At 38.7% G+C, this 24641-nt stretch overlaps 1 protein-coding gene across 3 annotated transcripts in view; it reads right to left on the bottom strand.

The window, feature by feature from the left end:
- Nucleotides 1–24641, bottom strand: part of LOC117153898 (mind bomb 1) — a 345338-nt gene that overhangs the window by 259978 nt on the left and 60719 nt on the right. For all 3 annotated transcript variants that reach the window (XM_076617152.1, XM_076617153.1, XM_076617154.1), the window contains exon 9: nt 2867–3018. In XM_076617152.1, coding sequence (XP_076473267.1) covers nt 2867–3018 — 152 coding nt within the window. The remainder of the gene's footprint in view (nt 1–2866; nt 3019–24641) is intronic.

The following is a 24641-nucleotide window of genomic DNA, read 5'->3' as shown; positions in this document are numbered from 1 at the left end:
CTTGCCCAAGCACGTTCATTGTTTTCGCTTTTCACGACCTGGCAACTCGATATGAAAGCAAATATTGCTCTATTTACAGTAGCGTAAGATCATAAATTGTTTTTTTTTTTTTTGCTGGAACGTTTCGAAATTACACTATCCAAACTTGACATTTTACTATCTATCTAGATCACTGTGACTTTCCCTCGCTTTATCATAATGCGGGCCAAATTTATAATTCGCTTGAATTAGCAATGACTTTGTAAACGACGATTCGTAATGATTGAAGTACGAATATCGCCTATAATAAAATAAAATAGGTAATGTTAAATATTTAACGGGATTGATATATTATGAAACTTCACCGTGTATCGTACGTTCTATGCTACATAAACATGGACCTACTGTAAATAAAGTGAAACGTTACGTTAAAATACTAACATTAATCCTCTGTTAATCTCTTCTCTGTCACTTCGAAATTATATAACATTGCTTATGTCAATAATCCGATTGTAACAGTCATTAGTTCTTGATTCTTTCAGCGTACTAAAAAGCTATAATGAACGTTGATTTCGTTTATTCAGGAGCAACGAAAAAGACAGCCATAGAGAGTGAAAATGGTTTCTGCAGAATTTTTAATGGCCATTAGTAATTTCAAAAATACAAAGTTCCGTGCGTAACAGGGATAAATAAAAATAATATAGCATCAAGTTGCCTGAAATTCTACCTTCATTATGTAAATTGTAAATTAACGCGTAACAAAAACATTGGACATTTGAAACAAGAGCGTAGAAAAAAAAGTTACAAAGCGAGGAACTGTACGATAATTTTATATACGTAGAAAGGAGCGAAGGAAAAAGATTTTCGAACGAAATTCTCGTTGATAACGAGACAATTCCAGGACGCGGATGTCCGCCGAAACAAAAGCTGCCATCGCGATAATCGTTTCCTTTCTACCATTCTACGAGTTCTCGCACCATTGAACCATTGCTTTTTCCATTCGACGACAGAAATTTGTCTGTTATTTCGACGAGCAACATCGCAACAGAGAGCGTGGTAACGCGCGAATCGCTGACACCGAGAGCTTGAAAGTAGGTACCTCGTAATTGCGATTGCAGAACTACTATGCGCATCCGGTGTCTGCATTTTCCATGGCCGGAAACGGGCATGAAACGTGACAGGGGAAGGGGTGTAGTACTGGCGAGAGAAAGAGAGGAAGAGAAAGAGAGATGGTCTGATTTTCGAGTTCTTCAACAATGGCACAACTTGACTCCGGTTTATTAAGCAAAAGACAAGGATGTACATGACTGTGCAATAAACTTTTGTAATCCTTGCCAGTGTTGAGTGAGATGTATGAGAATCTATTACAAATTTAAATATAAATGGGATTAAAGTAATATTCAAGAGGAATATTTAATATTTTTCCGTAACGAAGTAGCCGCTTAAAATTTTTAATCCAGACCTCGTGATAAATTTTCTTCGTTGTTTATAGCGTTGAATACAATGTACCGGAAATATCTTTGCAAGTGTGATTAAAGTAAGCGCAAGCATCCAAATTTTTCTCTATCCTGTGACAGTTTATTACCAGATTAATCCTACCTTTCACGACCTTGCATTTTCATACTATTTTCCTGATATAATTCAAAGTTTAAAGAATTGAGGAGTATGTTCTTAAGGGGAAATAATATTTCAAGAACCTGATCGAAGGTAGATATTATTCCGAGGTAGCAGCTATCATTCCAAGAACTCCATCAACGTCTCGAAGTAACAGAGGCGAGCAAACCTCGAAGATCCTCGAGATTGTAACAGATGAAATTGAACAGAAGGGCGGCGACTGCTGAGAATTGGAGTAAAATTAACTCAGTACTTCGCCAGAATGTCCGACTCGATTAGACTTCGAGAGACAACTAGCTCGGAAGCACCTGTGGTTCGACGTTCTTTCATGATTTGTCGAACAAGAGAACAAAGCCGAAGAGCGATTGGATACGGCGCCTTAAAATCCTTCTCGGGATTTACTTGAATCCTCGTTGAAGATTCATAGATACTCATTGACATATCGATTTAACGTCGCTGTATACCTTACAATTTGGATTTATGCGAATGACAACGTCACATCGAATCGACATTCGAGGCAGACTCCATTCAATCTTTAATCCGGATTCGCTCAAACATCCAATCAAAAATCATTCGAACGAGAAACGTTCCAACATTCTAACGTCTATATTACACGAAGATTCGTTCGCTGGCAAGACTACGCTCACAGCCACGAGTGTTGTTTTACTGTCACGAATCGATGTCGATCAGTTTGCCAAAATAACGTGCATATGTATTTAGATATCATGTGTAAACGAATAATTGCCAATAAACATTCAGTCACAAGTTCGAAAGATACTTTAAGCATTTTATATATCTTTGTTACGTGTATTATGCGAATTCTTGGACCTTCACATTCCCCATAAACGTATAAATTCATAAACGAAATTGATGAATTCTTCTTCCATCCCTGTCGTTAGAACTTCACCCTTGTAACTTCAAAACTTTCAAATCTCTTCGTCGCGTGTCAATCCATACATTGGAATCATTTGTCAGGAAGAAAATGCAGCTTGTAACGAGAAAATACAGCTCAACATCGCCAACAGTGATACCAACACCTATTGTGTAAAAATCGAAAAAATATGGCCAAGAGAGAGAGAGTGAGACTGTCTTGAGCTATAGAAATACAGCCGGCTATTCTTAATTGTCAGGCTGTTTAGAGCAAAGTCCTTTATCGTTCTATTCTCGGTAGTGGTCGGTTCGGACGGTTAAATTCTACCGCCGACAGGGACATTCAACATGGCGCACAGTATCACGGACAAAAGCGTAAGCATCGAAAACGCGAGCTACTTACCTTGGGTTTCCACGAAGAGCAGCGTGGTGCAGAGCGTTGAAGCCATTGTTGTTCGTGAGGGTGATGTCTGCGGCATGGTCCAACAACAGAGCCAACATGTCATCCCGTTTCTTAGAGATCGCATCGTGAAGGGGAGTGTCACCTTCGGAGTCCTAGAAACGAAGGAACAGCTTTCACTTACAGGGTGTCGTACACGGTTTTTTCGTTAGGAATCGATTACCCCGGACAAAGGATCGTGGGTCTTTTCTGGTTAAAACAGAGGGTTCTTGTTCGGAGAGGACACTTGTATTCTCGCAAGCGGATTATTTTTTGAAACCCCGGAAACCAGGAAATTTTACGAAGAAACACGTATTTCTTAGTATTAGAATTAGTAATTCATATTGCGTAAATATGCAAAATAAAATTTTATTTTCTTTAAATATATTATTTATTATAATTATATTTATTAAATTAATTTTCGTTTAAATATTAGGTTGTCCGAAAAGTTTCTTTTTTTTTATGAGAAAATAACAGACGCACAATGTTTTTTGTTTTATATTATTTTGTCAAATTACGTACGATCCAATTTGTTATGTCGAGATAAACACCGCGACATTTCACATATTTGGTTTCACGTTTGTATGAATATGCACTGTTGTAAAAATCACATTTGCGTAAGAAATACATTTTTCGGACAACCTAATATATTATTTCGAAAGGGGCAATTTATATCAATTTTGCAAAATGTATGTATTTTCAATATCTTGTAATTTCTACGTACATTGTCAAGTTTGTTTCGAACATCGTGAATACGATCGTAACGATCGCATTTCATTATCGTGTTAACGAAATTTCTAAATGTTTTTTACCAGTACAACACACGTAATATGTTCATAAAATATTTCTGTAAGTATCCAACGTAACACGCCACTGTGTGCGCGTTACCACGTCCCAATAGACGAATATGATACGAGTATTATATTGGAACACTTGTATTTTCAAGAAAAATATTATTTCTTAAATTCTGGAAGGAGATAAGAATACGATAATGCAAAAATAAATGTAGAGACTTTTCTTCGTACATATCATTTACCTCTTCAACGACAACAGACTGCGGGGAACAGGAGGTTGCATTATATTTATACTGTGAAAGAGAATGTCATTCAGAAGCCGTAGGAACAGGAAAGAAATACCTTTATCCTAGCGCGTGCTTTCTGCTTTCAATGTAAAAATAGAAAGTAAAGTTCAATGTAAAACAGAAATTTTTCTTCGCGCTTCAGTATATAGTGCATAGAGGTTTTCTTCGCGATACATTATTCATATTTCAACAAAAAAGAGTGCTTTTACAAAACGCAAGAACCTGCACTCCATTTACGTCAGGCAAGATATTCTTTTCAAAGAAGTAAGAAAGCAATCCGTAGATATTATTTTTATAACTTTGTTATTACTATTTATTGCTTGCTTATTCTGTTCCATGCCGAATAAATTATTTTCGTACACCTTGAATATTTTCCATTTGTAATACGTGTCTGCAACTTCCTACAATTCCGAGTTCTTTCAACTCGATTTATTACGATTTTAAGAACGACGTAACTAAGAAAAACGCGGAACCATCTAAAAATTACTTCGCGTATTAATTTTCGATTAAATTCGAGCTTGATAATTTATTAGAACGTAGCGCTCGATATTTCATTTCATAATAATAGGAGATAGGAATATAAATACACTCGCTTTTGAAAATGTTAATAATTTACTTTCTAAGAATTTGATGTTCCAGTCTACCTAATCATTACGCACACAAAAACTGTTATTCTGCATTTTATTCGCGTGTGAAGCGATCTCCTGCCAATTTTTCACTCCACCCTAATTAAGACCTAACCAAATGCAAACACACTTGACGAGTTGACAAGCTCGATTTTCTCGAAAACGAAGCTTCCAAAGTAATTTCGTTGTTCTTTCGTATCCGCTTATTTCGAGTCATAGAATCGCCCTGATTTCGTTCGTACCAGGAATTTAGTCCCGAAAGGTACATAACAGACTTTACGAGATTAGTTGAATTACTGGAAACGAGTCGGTCGTACTTTAAAGATTCGCGGTACTCGAGAAAAATTCAGGGCGGCGTGGTGGGTGGTGGCGGGCCAGTGGCATCCGAGCCGGCTGCGTAAATAATAGGACATCAGGCACAGATACTTTATGGGATCAGTTGGAAAAATCCTTTGTATAACTCCAATAACCGTGGAGGATAAATCTGCCGGCGCTGTCGAGAACCGGCGGTGCTATCTCGCGCTATAAATGCTGGCCATGCGTCACGCCACTAGCTGAGAGCGCAAGAGAAAGAGGCCGAGAGGATACGACGAGGAGGGGGCGAACAGCGGACAGAGAATGAAAACCAAGAATGAAAAAGAAGCTTTCGAAAGGGGTGCGAGGAAAGGGTATAGAGATTGAGGTGAAAGTAGATATTTGGAAGAAGGAAAGTGGATGAGAAGAATGAAGCAGAGAGCGGTGTGTGTGTGCGAATGGGAATTGTCCGAGGATTGCACGACAGCCACGAGACCCTGTTTTATTTACCTGATCGCACCATCCTGACCATTATTCTCGCCAACGTTATCGAGCCACGAGGGCTGATCGGTGCACGATGCAGACCAGCCGTTAACTCCACCAACTTCGTTTCTACTTCCATGAACTGCAATTAACGGATCGCGATCGAATTAACGAGCGTAAAGAACACAGTCCAGGGAAAACAATCGCATGTACGCGACCGACCGATGAACAGGACTCGCTAGACTTCTACCGATTCCTGTCGACATCGTAATTTCCCTTCCTTCGGTCGTTTTTTATCCTTCTCGTGACGCCTATCAGTGTTTTCCGGCTTTATCGCGATCTCCTTTTATAACAACATGCATCGTAATAGCCAAATAATTTGCGGTTTACTCTTTCTATACGCGTAGAAGCATGTTTTTAATATAACGATAAATTAGAATGAAATAAATAAATACTAAAGTTCTTCGATTAGAGATAATCGTGGTGATTACTCGCTGAAACTTCTTGCCAATTGCATTAACGCTCGATCTTGGCTGTACGTAACGTTGCACTGGTTAATTGTCGTTAATTGACTAAGTATAAGTAACCTTTTTCATATTTATAGAATTAGTAAAAAAAAGTAACTATGTAAACGCGTTTTGAAAGAATTGTTTTATCTTGTCACTTATAGTTAATTGGACAGGTTGTAGACGATACGAAGTATGAAACATAACGCTGCTAGTCAAAAGTTTCAAATTACATACTTAGCAGCATTATGGAATTTTTTGCAAATTTTTTACGCTGACAGCAATTCACCTCCTCTGGACCTAACTTTTTCGCTTTAAATTTCACTTCTAAAAATTTTCACTCAAGACTTAGGAAACTTGCCTCGCGGTGCAAGGTTTACGTGTTTATAAGGTGCGCCAGAAAAAAAAACTATCAGAAAATTCTAAAAATTCAATCTCACCAATCACCTACTTAACTTAATCCATGAGAATTCATACGATAGTCAATAATTTCCAACTAAATTAAAAATATTTCTATCGCTCGAACCATAAAAATATTTCTATATCAGATCACACGATCCGGTTTATTCGCAGATGTTTGCTTGTCTGTTAGCCAAAAATCGATTACCAGACAATTGCCTATCGTTCCAAATACTAAAAAAGATTCGAATCTCTTGAAAATTTAAAAATCCTGAAAAGATCTCCAAAAAATTGATAAAAGCAAAAACACGAACGAAATAAGCTTCTGCGTAAACTCTTCGACTCCTGGTACGAAAACTAGCAAGTTAAATTCAAACGTGACCGTCGCGAAGGAGAATCGAAGCGATCGCTTTTCGTGAAAAATTTTGCGATCGTGTTACGCGAAGGACACGAAGATCGAGCAGGAGCTCGAGGAAATAGCAGAGCTCGTCTGGACACTTTCAATTTGTGACACTGTCACGCGTTCGTCCGCCCTCCCTATTCTCGTTCCACGTCGTTCCTTTCACTGGGAACGTAGCGCAACCCTTTTGCCATCACGAGCCACCTGCTTTCCCGACCGTTTCGCCCTCGTTTACCAAACGACACGCGATTCGTATCCCTCCGTGCCGCAGCTTTCGCACGTGCAACTTTCGAAAAAGCTTAATTCCGCTATTTCTTCCATCGATTTTCCTTCGACCCTCGCCCCGCCTTTCCTTACAGCCTTAGCTGACCATCTTGCGCGTTTCGATCGTCTCGATTCTCCTCGCCTCCGGCTCCTCGATTCTTCCTTATCGGTGACAAACGCCGGAAGATTTGTCAGATATAAGAAGTACAAACGGCTAGCGACGAGTTTTATCGGGACTCTGTATGGCCTATTAAACTCACGGTATTCCCCTTTCTGCCAGATAACTGATTTCAATGCTACGTTCTAGTTTCCTGGTAGAATCTTTATGCAGGCAGACCTTTCGTTTGACAGAATTAATAAATTCGATGGCAATGATACGATCGAGGCTGAGTTACAAAGACCGTTATGATAATTGGTATTGAACTTTGGTATGTCGTTGGCGAAGCGATCATTGCAGAACTCGTTCTGTAATCTGCGGTGAAAGTTTCTACAGTTCAGAAAGTTAAGGTATCTTTTCGTTGAAATATCGCGTTAAGTTTGAAGATAGAAGCGATAAAGATGCGAGATTTAAAGCGGTATCGTAGCTTGGATTTGTGTATATTGCTCGGAATTTGCTCCAACGTTCAAAGTGGTGTCCTTCATAAAATAATATGATATCTATTGGTTGGGATATCTTTTGATTAGAATTTTAAATAATTTAATTATTTCTTATAAGCTTTATAGGGAAACGGATAAAACAATATGTATTATTACGGTATACTTTTACTATATGGAACGTAAGTCTTTTTCACGTTTTATTCATCGAACATCCTTAGAAAGTCTATTATTATGTTTATGAAGATTTATATCAATTATCACGTAGTTACTGTTATCCAAGTTCTTTTCTAATAACAGTCATAAAAACTTTACCGCGTCGTGGAATGATTAAATATTTACACTGAACATGGCATTTTTAACATTTTAAACCAACAGTGCCCCAACTATCGTTAATCACGTCCAAGTAACAATTTACTATACGTCAAGATCTCGAACCCACAATCAAACGTGATCATAATTAATCGTCCAAATTGCCATAGTACACACATTTAGCAGGCAATGTTCTTCAAACAACCGGTCGCAAGATCAAACGCGAAAATTATATCGGTGCAAGGCCGCGTAAACATTTGGTAAAGCTAACTAGCCGTTTTAACGTGTTCGGCAAGAAACTGCCGTCGTCACGAAAACGTCTGATTGGACCACGACCAAACGTCAGAACGGATAGAGGGATCTCAGAGGGTAGCACGACCATGTGTACGTATCAGGTGAACGAGTCGGGAAAATGAGAAAAGACAACAGCAACAACACAGCGGCAAACCGGTCAGAGCAGTGTGGATTACAATCAGTGGCAGTGTCGGGGGCCACCGAGAAGCGAAACGACGACGACGACGACGACGACGACATCGACGACGGGGACACGCCGAGTCGAAGCGGCTTGATTGCACCGCAAATATTGACGTGGCTAATTCTCTCTCACCCCGTTTACCTATCGAAGGTGACGAGCTACACTAATGAGGGCTTTAAGATGTCACCAAGATGCTAGGCAAACTCCAGTTTGCCCGCCGCGCCGTCGAAAATCGGAACGTTCGTAACATTTCAACGTTTTACCAGGATTTCTGATTAGCTTTCTGCAGGTTAGGATTTTCCTTGACAATAAAAAAAAAGAAGGTAATTAATTGTATCGTATCCCGTGGAAATAAATCGAGGTTTTCAGGTACGATGATGTTTCAGATTGCGTAGCTTCGCTTCGTGTAGAATTATTTGTAATTTCCTTAATGAGATTTTTCTCTTCCGTCGTTATAAGGCTACTAATGATACCCCGCTAATTACTAGGAATTGATAATTATCGTTGTATTATTATATAACGCCACTCGTAATTAAACGGGTCGTTGAATCGATTTTCAATTTTCCGGACAACCTAATAGAATTGATTGACAATATGTTGTAATATATATATTGAATTTTAAAATAGCTTTTTCACGTATAATTGTCATATTTTTCAACTGTGGTGTTCGCGCGAGTCGTTCAGGAGCCATACCGATCGACTCCATAGATTCAAAGGTACAGAAAAGCGATGACGTTACGAACACTGTTTTATTAAATTTACCCTGGAATTTACTATCGCTTACGTTGCTCTTTTCCAGACGAATGAACTTACCGAAGTAAGGCGTACGTTTCTTGAGAATTGGATATTAATCGCGTACTTCAATTAGCAAACAGTTGAATTGATCGCTTCAACTTCCAAACGGCTCATATAATAAACACAATTACCATTAGTGCAATCAAGGCTGATCCATTAAAGCTTCTACATAGCTTCAATTGCAGGGGCGGGCAAACAGGCATCGCTAACGGTAAGCCAGGAGGATACTTATCCCCCCGATTCAAACTTAAAACCTCCTTTCTCCCATGATTCTTATCAATCCTAACGTGGTACACGCGCGCGCACACACGCGCCCCGAGGAAATCCAGGAATAATCCGCCACCGTACATCGGCTAAGCTCAACCGCTATTTTACAGAGGCGATCAATAGTGATTTCAGCCAAGATACAGGGCCACGCTGAAAGGACGGATGAAGGCGGCCGTCGAAGAGAAGAAAGAGAGAAAGGTTGCAACGAGGAAGATCAGAGGAAAAGAAAAAGAGAGAGAGAGAGACGGAGAGAAGGTGGAAAAAGGGGAAGAAGGAAGGGAAGAACGGGGACGATCTTCCGCCTCCTTCGTTACCTCGTCTGGCCTCGTCTCAGCAGAGACGAAGAGAGGAGTTGGAGAGGCAACACACAGTTCTGAGAAGATAATGCAGACCGTGAGAAAACGGAGAAGCATCCCCAAAGTCCGCGTCCGCGCTTGATTGCAACGAACCCTTCCCGCCCGTTTCCAGTTCTTACTTTTCAGCACGAGCTTCCTCCCTTTGGTCCGATGCACCTAACTGGAACGGGATCAACCAGTCTATAGGTGGCTTACAAAGACACAGACTCAAACGCCGGTATGCGGGTCGTGTAGCGAGTTCGACGCCTACGGTGAAACACGAGCGCAATGGGTGCAAAATCCACCCCTTCCGTGACGCACAGCTAAGAACAAGAACCGTCCGACGACTCGTTATGTCATCCTCGTGCCCTGACTGGTTATTCGATTTGTCGCGATTTTCATCCACCTGTGAATTTACCATCTTTGAAGGCTACTGGCGATCGATTATCGAGTTACAGTGGACGTGTAAATGGGCGAATTGTCCTTTGGGAAAGAAATTGTGCAGCTTCAGCGGACGCTGGGTGCACGAATACGAGCAACTAAGCGTATGAATTTGTACGTATGTGATTACACTGCGCGCGAATTGCTCGCCGAATGCTCCACGAACACTGATTTTTCAGAGACAATACGCGATAACAAAACTGGCGCTTGCTACTGTTGATAGTGGTAGAATTATTTTGATACTTAAGAAACTCTATGGCTTCGGATTGTTTCCTTTCTGATAGATTAAATCGATAAGATTTTTTTCAAGCGATAGGTATTAAAGCGCGAATTATTTGTAAATAGGAAACTTACGTAGTAGTATACACGAATAGTAAAATATATTACTATTGACAATCAAAATAAATAATGGATACAGATAACAGATAATTAAAATTTCAAGCCTACTAATTTTATAATCGAAGGATACACAGTAAGTGCTCCTTCGAATTATAAACTAGCAAATTCGATTCCATTATGATTATTACAAATCGATGAAAGTATAAGGATAACCTACAAACTATAAACAGAAGGACCTATAAACGTAACGCGGGCAAGATTATTCGAGGACATAAATTGTACGCGTACGTGAACCTTAAACTTCGATAGAACAAAGCTACAATCGTATATAAGAATTAACTCGATCAACTTTCTTTCCTCTTAGCAAAAAAAGAAACATATACAATTATTAAAAACGCAAAATTGCCGAAATATCACGAACGAGTGCACGTAAAGTCAGAGACGCGCGTTGCATACGTTGTCAAGTTGTAATCACGATAGGCAAGTGTCACGTTGATTTCACGCCAAAACGTATGTACGCGCATACAAAGGGGGCTATGGCGTTATGTATGACCGCGCGACGTATATATCGAGCAGCACGAGCTTCTCTACCTGGTGAACACCGGGTTAGTTGGGACGACACACTCGTACACAGCAGCGCGTGGCCGCATAATGTTACGTTTATACCTGACATTCATCATTAGCCCCGCTAATTTATGTTGAACACGAATGGTTCGGGCGAATGGGCTAATTAATATAAATTGCCGCCACGAGGATTACACGGCCGGCCAGCGGCGCCGTGATGCAATTCATTGTGTACTTTAGGAATCGGCCGAAAGCCGATTAAGCCTGCCAAGTTACCACTGACGGACGTGCAAATATTCTACCCTCCTACACGATGAAGTTAACCCTGGACAGACAGGGTACAAAAGCTCGCGAGATCGATGCACGGATCGATCGTTTTGTTAAACGCTATTGAAGCAAGACCATATCGAAAGGCATCATTTACGCGCAGCAACCTACTCATACCGTGTGCCGAATATGGATTTCAATATCGTGCGAATTTACTTTAGCCGAACTGCACGAACGTTTAGAGAATTAGCAATTCAAGCGTCCGTAAGACCGTAAATTGCTTGTTACGTGACACGAGTGAATGATAAATTGAAATCTTCGAAAAGAAGGAATAATCGCGTATACGTTGAATAAATTCGATCGAGTATACAGTATACGACGACGAGTATACGACGTTGGAAAAATAACCGTAATAGTTACAGTCAGATTTTAAGCTGAATTTTACTTAATTTTAGTGTATTTAGTTCTAATATTTGTATTGCATATCTTAATCGCTATATACCATCATCAATCTTCGAAAATTAAATAATTCGACTTAACGTAACGAACAACGAGGATTTGTAACGTTTTAAAAAGATGTTTAACATAAATTTGAAATCACGTATCCATGATATGTAACAATAAGAATTCGTTCGTATTTTATAAAATATTTCTTAAGGTGAGAAATATATAGTTAAATCGAAAATGACCAAAAGAACGCGCGCCAATGCGTTGAATATCTTCCCATTCATTAACACCAGTATAATCTTCACCTGATAACGAGTAAGATCTACACATTTCGGTGTTCCCTTCCTACTAACTTTTATCGCCAGCACCCTCTCACTAATTCAACCACATAAACTTTTATGACGCTATCTGTGTACCAAATCTTCCACTGCTCTTTCCTCTATACATATAGATTACACAGTAAGTAGTACATACATAAAACAGGATAACATAGAAAAACCAATCATCGAGGGAAAAGGGAAGAGGAAAAAGACGGAGAGAAGCGAGGTGGAAAGAGAAGATGCAAAACGTGGAACGAACCAGGAACTGACCACGTGCAGCAGTTCAAAATTACGGCGGGAATCGATAACCCAGTTCCTCCAAGGATGGCCGCCGCATCGCGTCGTGGATAGGCGTCGACGAATGCGATTCGCTGAATCGAAACATCGTGATGAGATCGTTTTTTCCGAGCACGTCGTACCCGGGGTCCCGGTTTGCGCTTTATGACAGCCGGTTCCCCTCCAGGTACCGTGTACCGAAGGTAGTATTAAAAAAGAAGAAGAAGAAGGAGAAGGAGAAGAAAAGATGAAGAAAAAGGTGGAAGAGAACAGGTGGAAGGAAAATGAAAAAAATAGGAAGGGAGAAAGGAAAATTGGACTCAAGAGAATCTAATATAGCCGACTGTTAAACCGTACCAGAGTAAAATGAAAGGAGCAGAGTAGAGGAGTAAAGCGAAATGAAGAAACGCTTTAAACGAAAAAAACGTCTTTTCGAACGCGACCGGCTCGGAAACTCTTTACCGTTTTCACGGTGATATTACACGCGGATATCGCCGCGGAGATGTTCCTTTTTAAACGCTCCCGCAAATATGTTCGTTCTATCCGTGACAACATCTCCCGCTGGTCAAGTTCCTCGCCGCGTTTTCGTGTTTAGCTCCTTCTTGTTATTGGCTCGATCGGTGTCTTAATTTCACGGAAAACGGTTACTCGAAATGGGGATGTGTAGGAGAAACTCTTAAGCCTGGAAGATCGGATAGCAGTACCGGAGGTAACATTGAAGGCACGTCGATGTCACGCAGAATGTACATTGATGGATTTTGTTGTAGCCGGCTAGCAATTTCCTTTTCAAAAGACCAAGAAATTCCTTGTTTATCGATACACCAGCAATTATTACATAAGATATTGATGTTAATTTATTTTGGATTAGATATTAAGTACATCTACAATTTTCAAAAGCATTCTGTAACCCTCCGGATGGGAATATATTTTTTTCAAACTCCCTAGGGTAAATTGGTTCGTTACTGTTCAATGGTCAACGTTTTCACTGTTCTAGACTTTCCAGATACTAAAAAAAATTCCATGGTACTCGTCAATGTTTCTAGTATATCATCAACAATCGCTCGGTAAATCAAACGTTTAAAACTTGTTATTTTGTGAAAAATGCCACTGGACTGACTTTCACCATTACGATTCTCAGCCATTCCATTGTTTCGTTACACGTATGAGATACGTCGCAAAAAAATAATCGTTCCCCATAAAATGTTCCGTTAGGCGGAAATCATTGGACAGGCGTAAAAAGGTGACGTCGAAGAAGGAAGGTGAATTATCTCGATACGCGTAGTATTTCTGAGAAAAAGATAGTTCATCGTGAGATCGATAGCACTATCCTAGAATCGACTAAGAATCCCAGGAGCATAGGAACGCTATCGCCTATCAAATTCATGCCGGGATCGGCAACATTTTCGATCTAGTTACACTCTCGGCTCTGACGATACGTGACGATACTGTTAACTGTGGAAAGAAATCGCGGAGACGCCTCTCTCTTCCTCGAGTACGCGTCAAGAGGGTCGACAAAGGAGCCAAGGAAACAGCTTTTGCATAATTCTGGCGAAACGTACGGAGAAAGTTCGCCGGCATTGCACGCGCAGGACAAAATTTAATTTAGCAAGGCGAGTCGAAAGAGAGCAGAGTGGCGACGAGCAAAGCGTAGAATAGCGGCGGTCACAACAATAACTTTGGAAAACCCTGTCCTACCCTTCGCAACCGCAACCACTCGTTGCTTATTGCTTTTAGTATTAACTCACCCCTCGCGCCATACAACTCTTCTCCTTGTAGGATCGTTCTTTGTCACGACAGAAAGCCAGGACTTTATTCTAACCTGTAATAAGTTGTTCCTCCCGAGTCTCTTTCTTCGTCGTCCCCCTCTTTATTCTGTTATTCCTTTACACTATTTTTTTATCCCTCTTTTTCAGTAGGTTGGTAAACTAGTTTTACTTCTTTCGAATGGTTTCACGGAGATCGGTTGTTTGGGCACGCGATACGCGAAGTTCTCTGGCTCGATTTTTATGGAAAAGAGAATTACCATGTTGCAGTAAAACATTGTTGATGGTCGGTTTAAACGAGCGTTGGGAACGATATGAAATTTTCACAAAACTTGAAACAATATTTTGACGAAACGACCACCGGGTCTCTAACAGCGTTAGATTCTTTCGTACAAATATTTGGAAGACAAAGTACGGGCGAGAGAACGTATCATTTGGGATGATTTGACGGAAACAGAGGATCCTTCAAACGTATCGCCGCTAAAAGAAATATGAAAAATAGTTGCTATATCATATAGGAAATGAGCGAGCCTTTGCATTCAAGCCGGAGGATGTTCTTTCGATTAATTGATCGTATTACGAACGATTCCGATGTAGAAAATTGTACAGAGAATATGTATAATAGACAAGAATATACAGAACCTACTTACATCTTATTTTTATAGCGTGCTCGTAGAAATATAAGTTTACGTAAACAATTGAAACATAACATTTTATACGCGTCGATAATCTTTCAGCGCGTTAAACCTCGTAATTGTGACTTACAGTTGGCTATAATTTTTTATCTGAGAAGTGTACCAGAGAATTCAACACATTTCACCACAGCGACGTTAAGGGTAAAATGGAAATCCACCTTCCAAAAGCAATATAACCTTCTAATCCGCAATAACAATAAATTAAGCCGGGACGTGCACCACATCGCCGGATAGTTTCGCGAACTGGAAAATCAGTTGGCAGAGTCGCATTCTCGGCGGTGCATCTTCTTCCAAGTGTTTGCACTGCCAACAGTGAACGACGATATCATCCATCAAGGTAGTGGTTTAGCATGCTCTTGTCAGTCCTTTCTGTATCACACAGGTCCGCCGCTCAGTCGCGAACACCGGGCAAACTCGTCATCGTGTCAACGTCGATCAAACCATCAAAATATCATCGAGTAGCGGAGGAACGCCTAAAGCAACGAGCACTATCATCCATCAGAGAATCTTTGTCACATGTAAACGCCATTTCTCTTCTGGTCTGTGCGCGATGCAACGACGATCGATACCGACGCTCCTCTCCCTCTCTCGCTCTCTCTCTTTCTCTCTCTCTCTCTCTTTCTCTCGCTTGTTTCCCCTCACGTCCTCGTTCTATTCAGCTGCATATGTCGCCGAACATGCTCGCTAATTCGGCACATTAATCACGCATTGCTTATGGATACGGTTTAAGGAAGGATCGCATCGAATTGTAAATTTCGTTCGTCCGTTGCCGCCATAGCGCCGCCCGAAAACAGAAATGAACCGTGACCACGGCGTGGCTCGGCGTTCTATTTTGCAATATCGATTGATTCATGGAGCCTGGATACGTCGTATGATCGTGAAGCTTCGTTTGCAAATCCAAGAAGCAAAAAGAGAGAAACGCGCTGTCCGCGATATTTGCTTTCGGTTTAAGTGTTTTGAAATTCGGAAACAAGAATCGCGACCCATATTTACATTGGCGAATCGAAAGAACGAAAAAAGAAAGAGCAACCTGCCGTCGACGATATTTGATTCGGGTTTATTTAAATGCTTCCAAGTGGAATAAAAATTCTGATCGATCTTGCGCAAAGATACTAGACAAGATTTAAGAAGAGGAAATATTTTATGATTTCACGAATACGATAGGTATTTTGCTTTGCGAAAGGTAAAAGAAAACCAGGATAAAGGCAAACGATGAAGCAAACTGAAGTATTATTTCGTGCTACTACATATACGTTGAACAAAATAATACGTTTATCTCGTTTTTACTCTTTACTCGCATTAAAATTATCGACTATGAAAAATACACGAGAAATATTCCTATCTTACATCAAATTTTACATTATTTACGTAAATAATGAATTATTGAATTTTATAAAAGAAAAGGAATACTTATTAATTGAAGAAAATTTATATAATAGATAATTACAATAAGTACCTCGGAATAATCAATTATGCTACTGCATTATGGATCGTATTTATAATATTTTACTTAATATTTAAAAATTAAAAATTTAATATATAAAATATTTAATTGTTAATTTACTTTAAAAGTAATATTTTAACAAAATTTTTCCAATAATTTAATTTGATAAATTCATCCAATATATTACAGTATCCCCTTTTATCGTACGAAGAACAATAAAATTAATAATAAATGCAGCCAGTAAAACTAAATATCTAGTTTAGAAGAGGATAATCTTCTATCTCTCGTCGCAACGACGTTCGTTATATACGTACATCGATATTCCAACATCCATGTTCGCTGCACATTTGGGAATAAGTGTACTTGAAAGAAGAGCAGAATTCCGTCTAGAAATCCGTCGCAGTTCTCGCTAGCGTGCAAGATATATGCTTGTAGGCCGCTACTAGATCCTTCCGAAACAATGGCGCTCTATAAATCGAACAGGGAGAGTGAAAAGCAATGAGATTGTTTGGAACGGATCTGTAAGCCATTCGAGGTGGCACCATGTGAAATATAAGTCAGAAACCGATCGAGAACCATTTCGCTCGAGTACCGAGTGGGTGGACTCCTTTACACAGAGGAGAACTGGCGCCGTCGAGAATACGAAAGAAACTATAGAACCACGAAAGCGTTCCCCGTAATGTAACGCTGATATATTTCCGAACAATACCATCGATAAGGAAGATTGTTGGATCGCTTGAGAGCTAGGAATTAAGATACCGTGACAATTTCTTCTCGTTTTAATTGTCTACAATTAACGAGATAATATTTTCTTTCCGATTTTCACATAACTGACAAAATTTATGTAAATGTTTTAAATCGAAGATCGTTATCTTCCCTCTTTATTGGCTTTCTTTTCACGACGAATTATTTATACATTTAGAAAATTTCCAACGAATAAGAATGATACGTGCGAGTGTAAGTTCATAAGCGAATAATTTCCTTTGAAATTAAAAATCATTACATTCTTAATAAATTCGTATTTCGCCTCTGAATACATTCTGCGTTGAACTGCTCGAAATATCAAGGCCAAAACACGGTCTCAATTCCAATTTTTACCTACAAAAACCTACCAGTGCTGTTACATTCCCTTCGAAACCAGACGTATTAACAACAAGAAAATTGAACCTCTTTCGAAATACCTGCAGATCTAAGCAGGAGCTCGCAACGTTAAATCATATAACTCAAAGATCTACGATACGAGTTATAAATTACAAAATAGAGCTCTCGATGAGAAAGTACGAGAAAGCGCGACGGTCGTTGAGAAGTTAAAGAGGACGAAGGAGGCGAAGGTAGGTAGGGTGACCGGAAGTCTGGCGAAAACTCTTGCAAGGACCTCCTCTACGCGTACGTCACCGACAGCCGAGCACCGGCTGATTCGCGGCGATGCTGCCGGCAGTTTACGGGTTCCCGGACCGACCATAACTTCGGGCCAGACAATTCATAAAGCGACCGAGCTGCGACCAGAGGAAGAAGGTGGAAAAGCGAGCGGAAAGATATCTTCGGTCGGCGTGGTTCGCTGGACTGGTGGTTTGGATGGGTGGATGCTTCTCGTTGGGTGGAGTCGCCGCCACCAAAGTGCTCTCTAAATTATTCTCTCGAGCGTCACGAATGGAGGGGTCTTGGAAAATGGAGCTCGACCCGGGCCAGAAACGCTCGACGACTCGCGAGCCCGCGCGGAGAGGAAGCAGGGAAAAGAAGAATGAACGTCGGATACAGAAGCTTCATTGCTTCCGGTTGCTTACCACCACGACTATAGTGACGCTGATTCCACCTGTACGAATTAATTTTCAGCCTGCTGGCCAGCAGTCGACGTGAATGCAGTGACAAATAGAGTGAGCTTCTTTGGTTGGTCCACTGGAGTTCCAGTTCAGTTTACCGCGCTATTATATGCACGAACATTAATTTAACGTTACCATTCTTGAATTATCTTCGATCTGACAGTGTTTTCTAGAATTAAAAGATATAATATAAGAGTTTTGAATCATCAGCTATACTACGGAGTGACATATCCTGGTTAGATTTACACGAAATTATTTTCATTTATTACGCTATTGTACGTTTGCTTTTAGTTTGGTTTATCGTGATCTCTTAAAAGTTTGAACATTTCATCTTGTTAAAAGCTTTGGATCACTTTTCCAATAGCATCTCCTTATCGTTATGAAATTATACAGTTTTTGAATCAGCTGTCCTACGAATATCCTTAATCGAATTTATACACTATATTGCCTTGGCTTTATATTCTCACTGATTGATACCATGATACATAATCTTAATGATTGCGAGACATAATATCATTGTAGATCCTTCTATCCGTAATTTTCTAATTAAGCTGCAGCCTGTTTAAATACTATTAGTGTAGATAGTGTATCATCGCTATTCCACGATATAGAACGACAGTAGATAGATTGGCACTTTGTCGTTAATTTTAATTGAATTATGCGTGACATAAAAATTGACCTCGTGAACTACGGATGTTTATGAATTTATAGGAAATTTACACGTTGAAAAATTTATAGAACGCGCGTCGTACGTAAAAATATAAACAATGTCCGAAGTGAAATACTTCAACTACTTTAACTACGGCGTTTGAGGAAGCAAATATCTGTACAGATTCTACTTCTTTATAAACTTTCATAAATATATGAATTTGTATAAATATCCGTAGTGTAGAAATAACAAAAATCGTGTCTAAACCGAGTAGAACAAAATATTTTCTAATTGTAAGTCGAAACTAAACTGCAAGAATAAGATCATAATTGAATGCATATTACAATTTGTCGAGAATTTAGCCATGGCATATATCCAAGACGTATCCCACTATTGCGGACGTTTCGATCCCTATAGCTTATGGATACGATTTACACATCCATGCGATTCTTGGTCCAAGTCCAAACCAACGTAATCCACTTCTCACGGTAACAATGCACCGGCAACCCCACAACACCAATGACCATAGATCCGAATTAAATCTTATTCCAGATATTAACATACAGTAAGATATACACGGACTATCCTCGGAATAACGCCACGAAATATTTGCTATCACCGTATACTTCCAAAATGAATACAAGTAGTATGCTATTCGTTACTTGTAACAACTATAAGAAGATGTGAACTAACAGTAACCGATACTAACGAACAATAAAACTTGAATTAATTTCTATACGTAGTTTTCACATTTGCATTTTAATACGAAGCGCGCCAACAAAATTTCAAAATGTTCCAAATCCAAATTCTTATGTTAAATTAGTTAAATCGCGCGCTGTAATTTATAGCTCCATATGAAATTTAAAAAAAATCTGTGTTTTAATACTAAGCGCGCCAACAAAATTTCAAAATGTTTCGTATAACGCATAAAGTTTTCTATGATAAATATTCAAGTACTTTCGCGAGCCAGTGTAATTGAAAGGAAGCGGAAACAAGTGGATACTTCTAATTTCAAAAAAGTCGATTTGCCACACTCTGCTCGGCTCACTCTGTAAAACACAATTCACGATCGTTTGACTTGTCGCTTAACTTTTGATTCGGCATTGATTTCCAGGAAAGCGTAAATCTGTAATTCTAGCACGATACATCGACGACGATCGGACACGCAATGCCGTGACACACACGCGACACAATTTTCACTTCTGGATACGCTGCTGTTCTCAGACTTGTTAAGAAGCGAGGCAAGTTTACCGGCTTTACCTCTATCGAGTCTGAGACGCCATTGCTAGGACCAGAACGTTCTCAGCCCCGTAACAGAGACGAAAGCGAGCAACGGAAGTGGTCTCAGGCGGGTGAGCCAACCGGCGGACGGTAGAATGTGAACGAGATTAAAGTATTTGCAACTGCAAGAACAACGCGACGAGACTGTTAACCAGCGAACACCTTCCTGTCCCGTACTTCCCTACGTTTCTTCGACGTTCGCAAAGTAACGCATTGTGCAACGAGAAACTACCAGCGATAGAAGAATAGTACTTTTGCCTAATTTCCGAAGTTATATAAGAATTGTTCGTGCTGTAATTTGCGTCACGAAGAGTGGTGGATAAGTTTTCTCGTTTCAAGAGAATGCCGAAAATAGAGTATCATGAGAAATTTTAGTCGATAACATCACACTACTTAAGGTACAACTAAAACTTGCTTGTAGAAAAAGTAGTTTTTCTATTCTAAAGGACTATATAAATTGTAATATTCGTTCTTATTAAAAAAAGAAAGAAATCGTATAAAAATTCTGATTTTTACTATCTATGAAGCTACTGTATAATACAAATTCTTATAACAAATTAGTTAAATCGCGCGCTGTAATTTATAGCTCCGCATGAAATTAAAATAAGTATCGATCGGAGAATATAATCTGGCGATCTTAAAACGGTACTCTATAAATTTGGAGGTGAGAGACAATTTTATGTCAATGAAATCGAAGACAAAAATTGAAGATCGAAAATAGCAGACGAATCGCAACTAAACAGACACGTTCGAAATTCCGCAATGATACACATAATTACACGAGCCATTTGCTTCTAAACGAATCGCTTAATAACAAGCATAAAACTCCATTAAACTCTCGGTATGTTAAGAAACTGCTATCGTCGAGCTTTAGTTCAAGGTTTTCATCAGTCGGCAACGTTAAAGCAACTTTATGAGGAGTAACAAGTAGAATTTATGTGTTTGCACAGCGTAACGCGTAAACTTTACTATCGCCACTTACATACGAACGACCGACACAAAAATTCGAACAATTACGAACGCTAATTAGAGAATTTAAAGCGATCGTCCCGAGAATTTCCCTAATCTTATTTCAGCAACAAAAGTTGCTACGCTTCCGCGACTTTTAACAATAAAGTCTCGCTGGGAAAAATCGTGTAATCGAAGAGGAATGCGAAAGAAAGTTGATATTTTATTCCTGAAAAGCGTTTCGAAAATATACTATAATTTCTTATTCGCGTCACTTTTATAATGGACGAAGAAAATTATATAAAGAGCATAGATGACAAGTCTATCCTTCTTCTTGTCATTTACATATCATTAGTAACTAAAATAGTTGGAAAGGAAATAGCTTTTTAGCTCGAAAGGTATATAAATCTTGCAAAAATAGATAGATCTATTCTGCCACTCTCTATATCGAAGACATTCCTAGAGGATGTGTTCGATGGTAATTTGGAAATTGCAGATATCACAAGTAGGTCAGATTCGGAAATTAGATGTCCGTGTGCGAACGTAAACTGGCCAATTCTAAATATGGCTAATGTTATTCGCTGTTTATGGCCGAGATTTGCAGCGATTCTCTTTTCTAATTACCAGATAAGAGCAAACAACTGCGAGAAGTATAATTCTCGATTTAACTTTAATTATACCATTTAACGAACTGCAGTTCGTTAAAACCAAAGGAACCGTAACGAAAAAAGAAAGAAAGGGGAAAAAGACAGAAATAACCTTCATCTGGTTCCCAATTGCAGAGTTTGTACAACGCAATGAAACTCGCGATGCCACTACCACGGCTGACGATACACGTTAATCCCGTTACTTCCGTAGTCTTAACTTCGTAATCCTCGAGTCCTGATTTATGCAGCAGATACTCGAGAGATAACTCGAAAGCATGGTAGGTCACATATTCTTAAGACCGTCTCAAGGAAAGCTCCGCCGTGTAGGAAACTCTGCAGACGAAACGCTTGTAATATATTCAGAAGAAAGTACAGACCACGCGTAACAAGTTTTCGAAAGCTGCGCTGTACCGATCGAAAATAGTGGAAACGTAAATTCAAAGTTATTTGAACAACATGTAAACGGAGCAAAGCGTAAAAATATTAATCTAAAATAAATAATTAGGATCTATTTTTTTAATTTGTCCCACTTTTGCGATATTCGCAATAATTTACTAACAATATTAAATTGACCCCCACAATAAACAAAATACAAAGGTATTAAAATTTGAAAATTCATGACTAATTGGTATTTATTTTCATACCTCGTAGAATAATCACGACGATTTCATAATAATATCATGCGTTGTTGCGCGCATAATAAACAAAGTATAAATAATTAAGTTGATCGATGGGAGTATAGGTACTGCATTTTCCTGGTTAATGCGAATACACGGTAAGGATAACACAGGTTTTTATATTTGCCGATATTTTCGTGAAACCTCGCGTAAGTACATGTACATATACATGTACGTTTTCTAAACAACGTTTTTACGAAATTGTTCATTCAGTGAGATTTACTAGGAATCGTTTATTACGAACATCGCAAAAACAAAATTAAACCGCTAATGAACAATTAGATAGGTTAAATGTAGCTTTGTCGGATAAACCTGCAGCATTAGCAAACCACAAACGAATTGTTTTTCATCGTGAGAGCGTTCTAGCATATACAGCAGAATTAACGATACGCAAAATCAAGTAATTTAAACAGAAACAAAGACCACAGTACGTCCATTACATTTTCCTAGCGTTCTAGGAGAAAACTAAAAAAAAAAGATACTTACAACGTCGCGCTGGATATAGTCTACATACATTACGATACTCGTGACACAATGAGGAATCAAATATTTTTAATGAAATGAAGAAAAAGAAAGAGGATACGAAAAAAAATTAAACTTCACTTTATCTTGTAACTTTTAATCTAAGAGGACACAATTATCAATTAAACGTAAATGCAAATATTATTATCTTTCTATTACAACTGAGCACCTCAAACAACATTACCTACAGGGTGATCTAATACGTAATTTTGCAAAATGTCAAGGTACAATACCCTTTCCCTCTTTTCTAAAAGTTATACAGCATTTTTAATCGAAAACGTCAATACGTATTATATTTTACACTTTGTACCAGATACGCTCTGATTTATAGTATCTGGAATTCGAATGTTTGTTAGCAAAAAGAATGCGACGGAATATTTATTGCTGCCAGCTACAATGATACTAGCATGTAACAGTTATAACAAGAGAGATGCTAAATCATCCATTGTAGAATGATTTTCTCCAAGCCACATACGTAGATACGTATATGCATAGCAAGATTTCTATGTTGCACGATACAGTTAAAATACTCACTATATTTATTTCGAATATTTGAGAACGCTCTTGTAAACATAAATCTTAATATAACATAATGGCTGTTATGGATGTTAGTGCAACAATTCGTACCGTTTCAAATAAAAATTCTAAACTTCAGTTAGTTATTATGTCTACTATGAAATTTACAGAGTGAAAGTTAGAAACAACAAGAAAGAGAAAAATGCACATAACAGTCTATAAAACTGTCCACACCTAAAATTCCCTCTTGTAAGAAATTCACATACTGAACGGCAGTAAACAAAGTATTATAAAACAATCTTCAATAAAAAAGCAAACGACTTTTCGGGTCGTTTTCAACTTCCTCGTTTTCGCGATTAAACTCCCGTTTCATCTAACGGTCCGTAAAACTTAATCTCTTCTGATGGAGACAGTTCAAGCCATAAAGCCTATTCCGTGGCTATCATATTGGTATCGCCGACTTACTCCATATAGCATTCGTCGATTACTTCGTATCAACCTATTCTTTAATTGCACATATTTACACACAAACTCATCGAATTAGCTTCCTGTTAAAATCTGGATTTTATTGCATAAATGTTATTCTATTTCCCAGAAACTTGGCTTACTTTCATGAGTTTATTTATCGCCAGAAAATGGTATAAATAATAGGAAATACTAAGTTAGATTTAAAGAAAGATATTTGTAACATAATCGCTTTTCTAAGCCTCTCGATTTATCGAGTTGATCAAGCTGGCTTCTGAACGACTCAGTTGTCAAACTGAGCAGAAAATCAATTGAAGTTATAAAGATTAGCATACGTAAAATTAATTGATAGATATATATACACAATTCTTTTTTAAACAAATATATCAACACTAATTATTAACTCATCAACAGTAAATGACTTGTAACTTCAATGTGATCGAGATAGTCGTGTTTTATTACAGTACCGGTGAAACTTTGAAAAGTTTCGTATAAAACGCGTAATAATACATATTAGAAAATGTTTCTCATAACAAACGTTCAAATATTTTAACGAATCGATAGCCATTTAATATGTAGATATGTAAACGTGTTTTACAACGTGCAAAATGTACTTTCGTATAAAAGAAAAAAAGAAACGTAAAATGACGAGAGTAGCTTCGGTCCCTAGAATAGTTTCATCATAGATCGATTTATTCCGAAACAACCGTTTCAACAATTGCCGCAGGCTGCCATTTCGGGTTAACAGAATTACAAGAGCTAATTAATTAGAGACCAGAACTAGTCGCTTCGTGAACAAAAAGCCCATCGGGCAGCGAGGAGGCAAG

This window comes from Bombus vancouverensis, chromosome 3 (genome assembly GCF_051014615.1).
Source record: "Bombus vancouverensis nearcticus chromosome 3, iyBomVanc1_principal, whole genome shotgun sequence".
Classification (NCBI taxonomy): Eukaryota; Metazoa; Arthropoda; class Insecta; order Hymenoptera; family Apidae; genus Bombus; species Bombus vancouverensis.
Note: the sequence above shows the minus strand (reverse complement) of the source record. Positions and strands in the feature narration are given on the sequence as shown.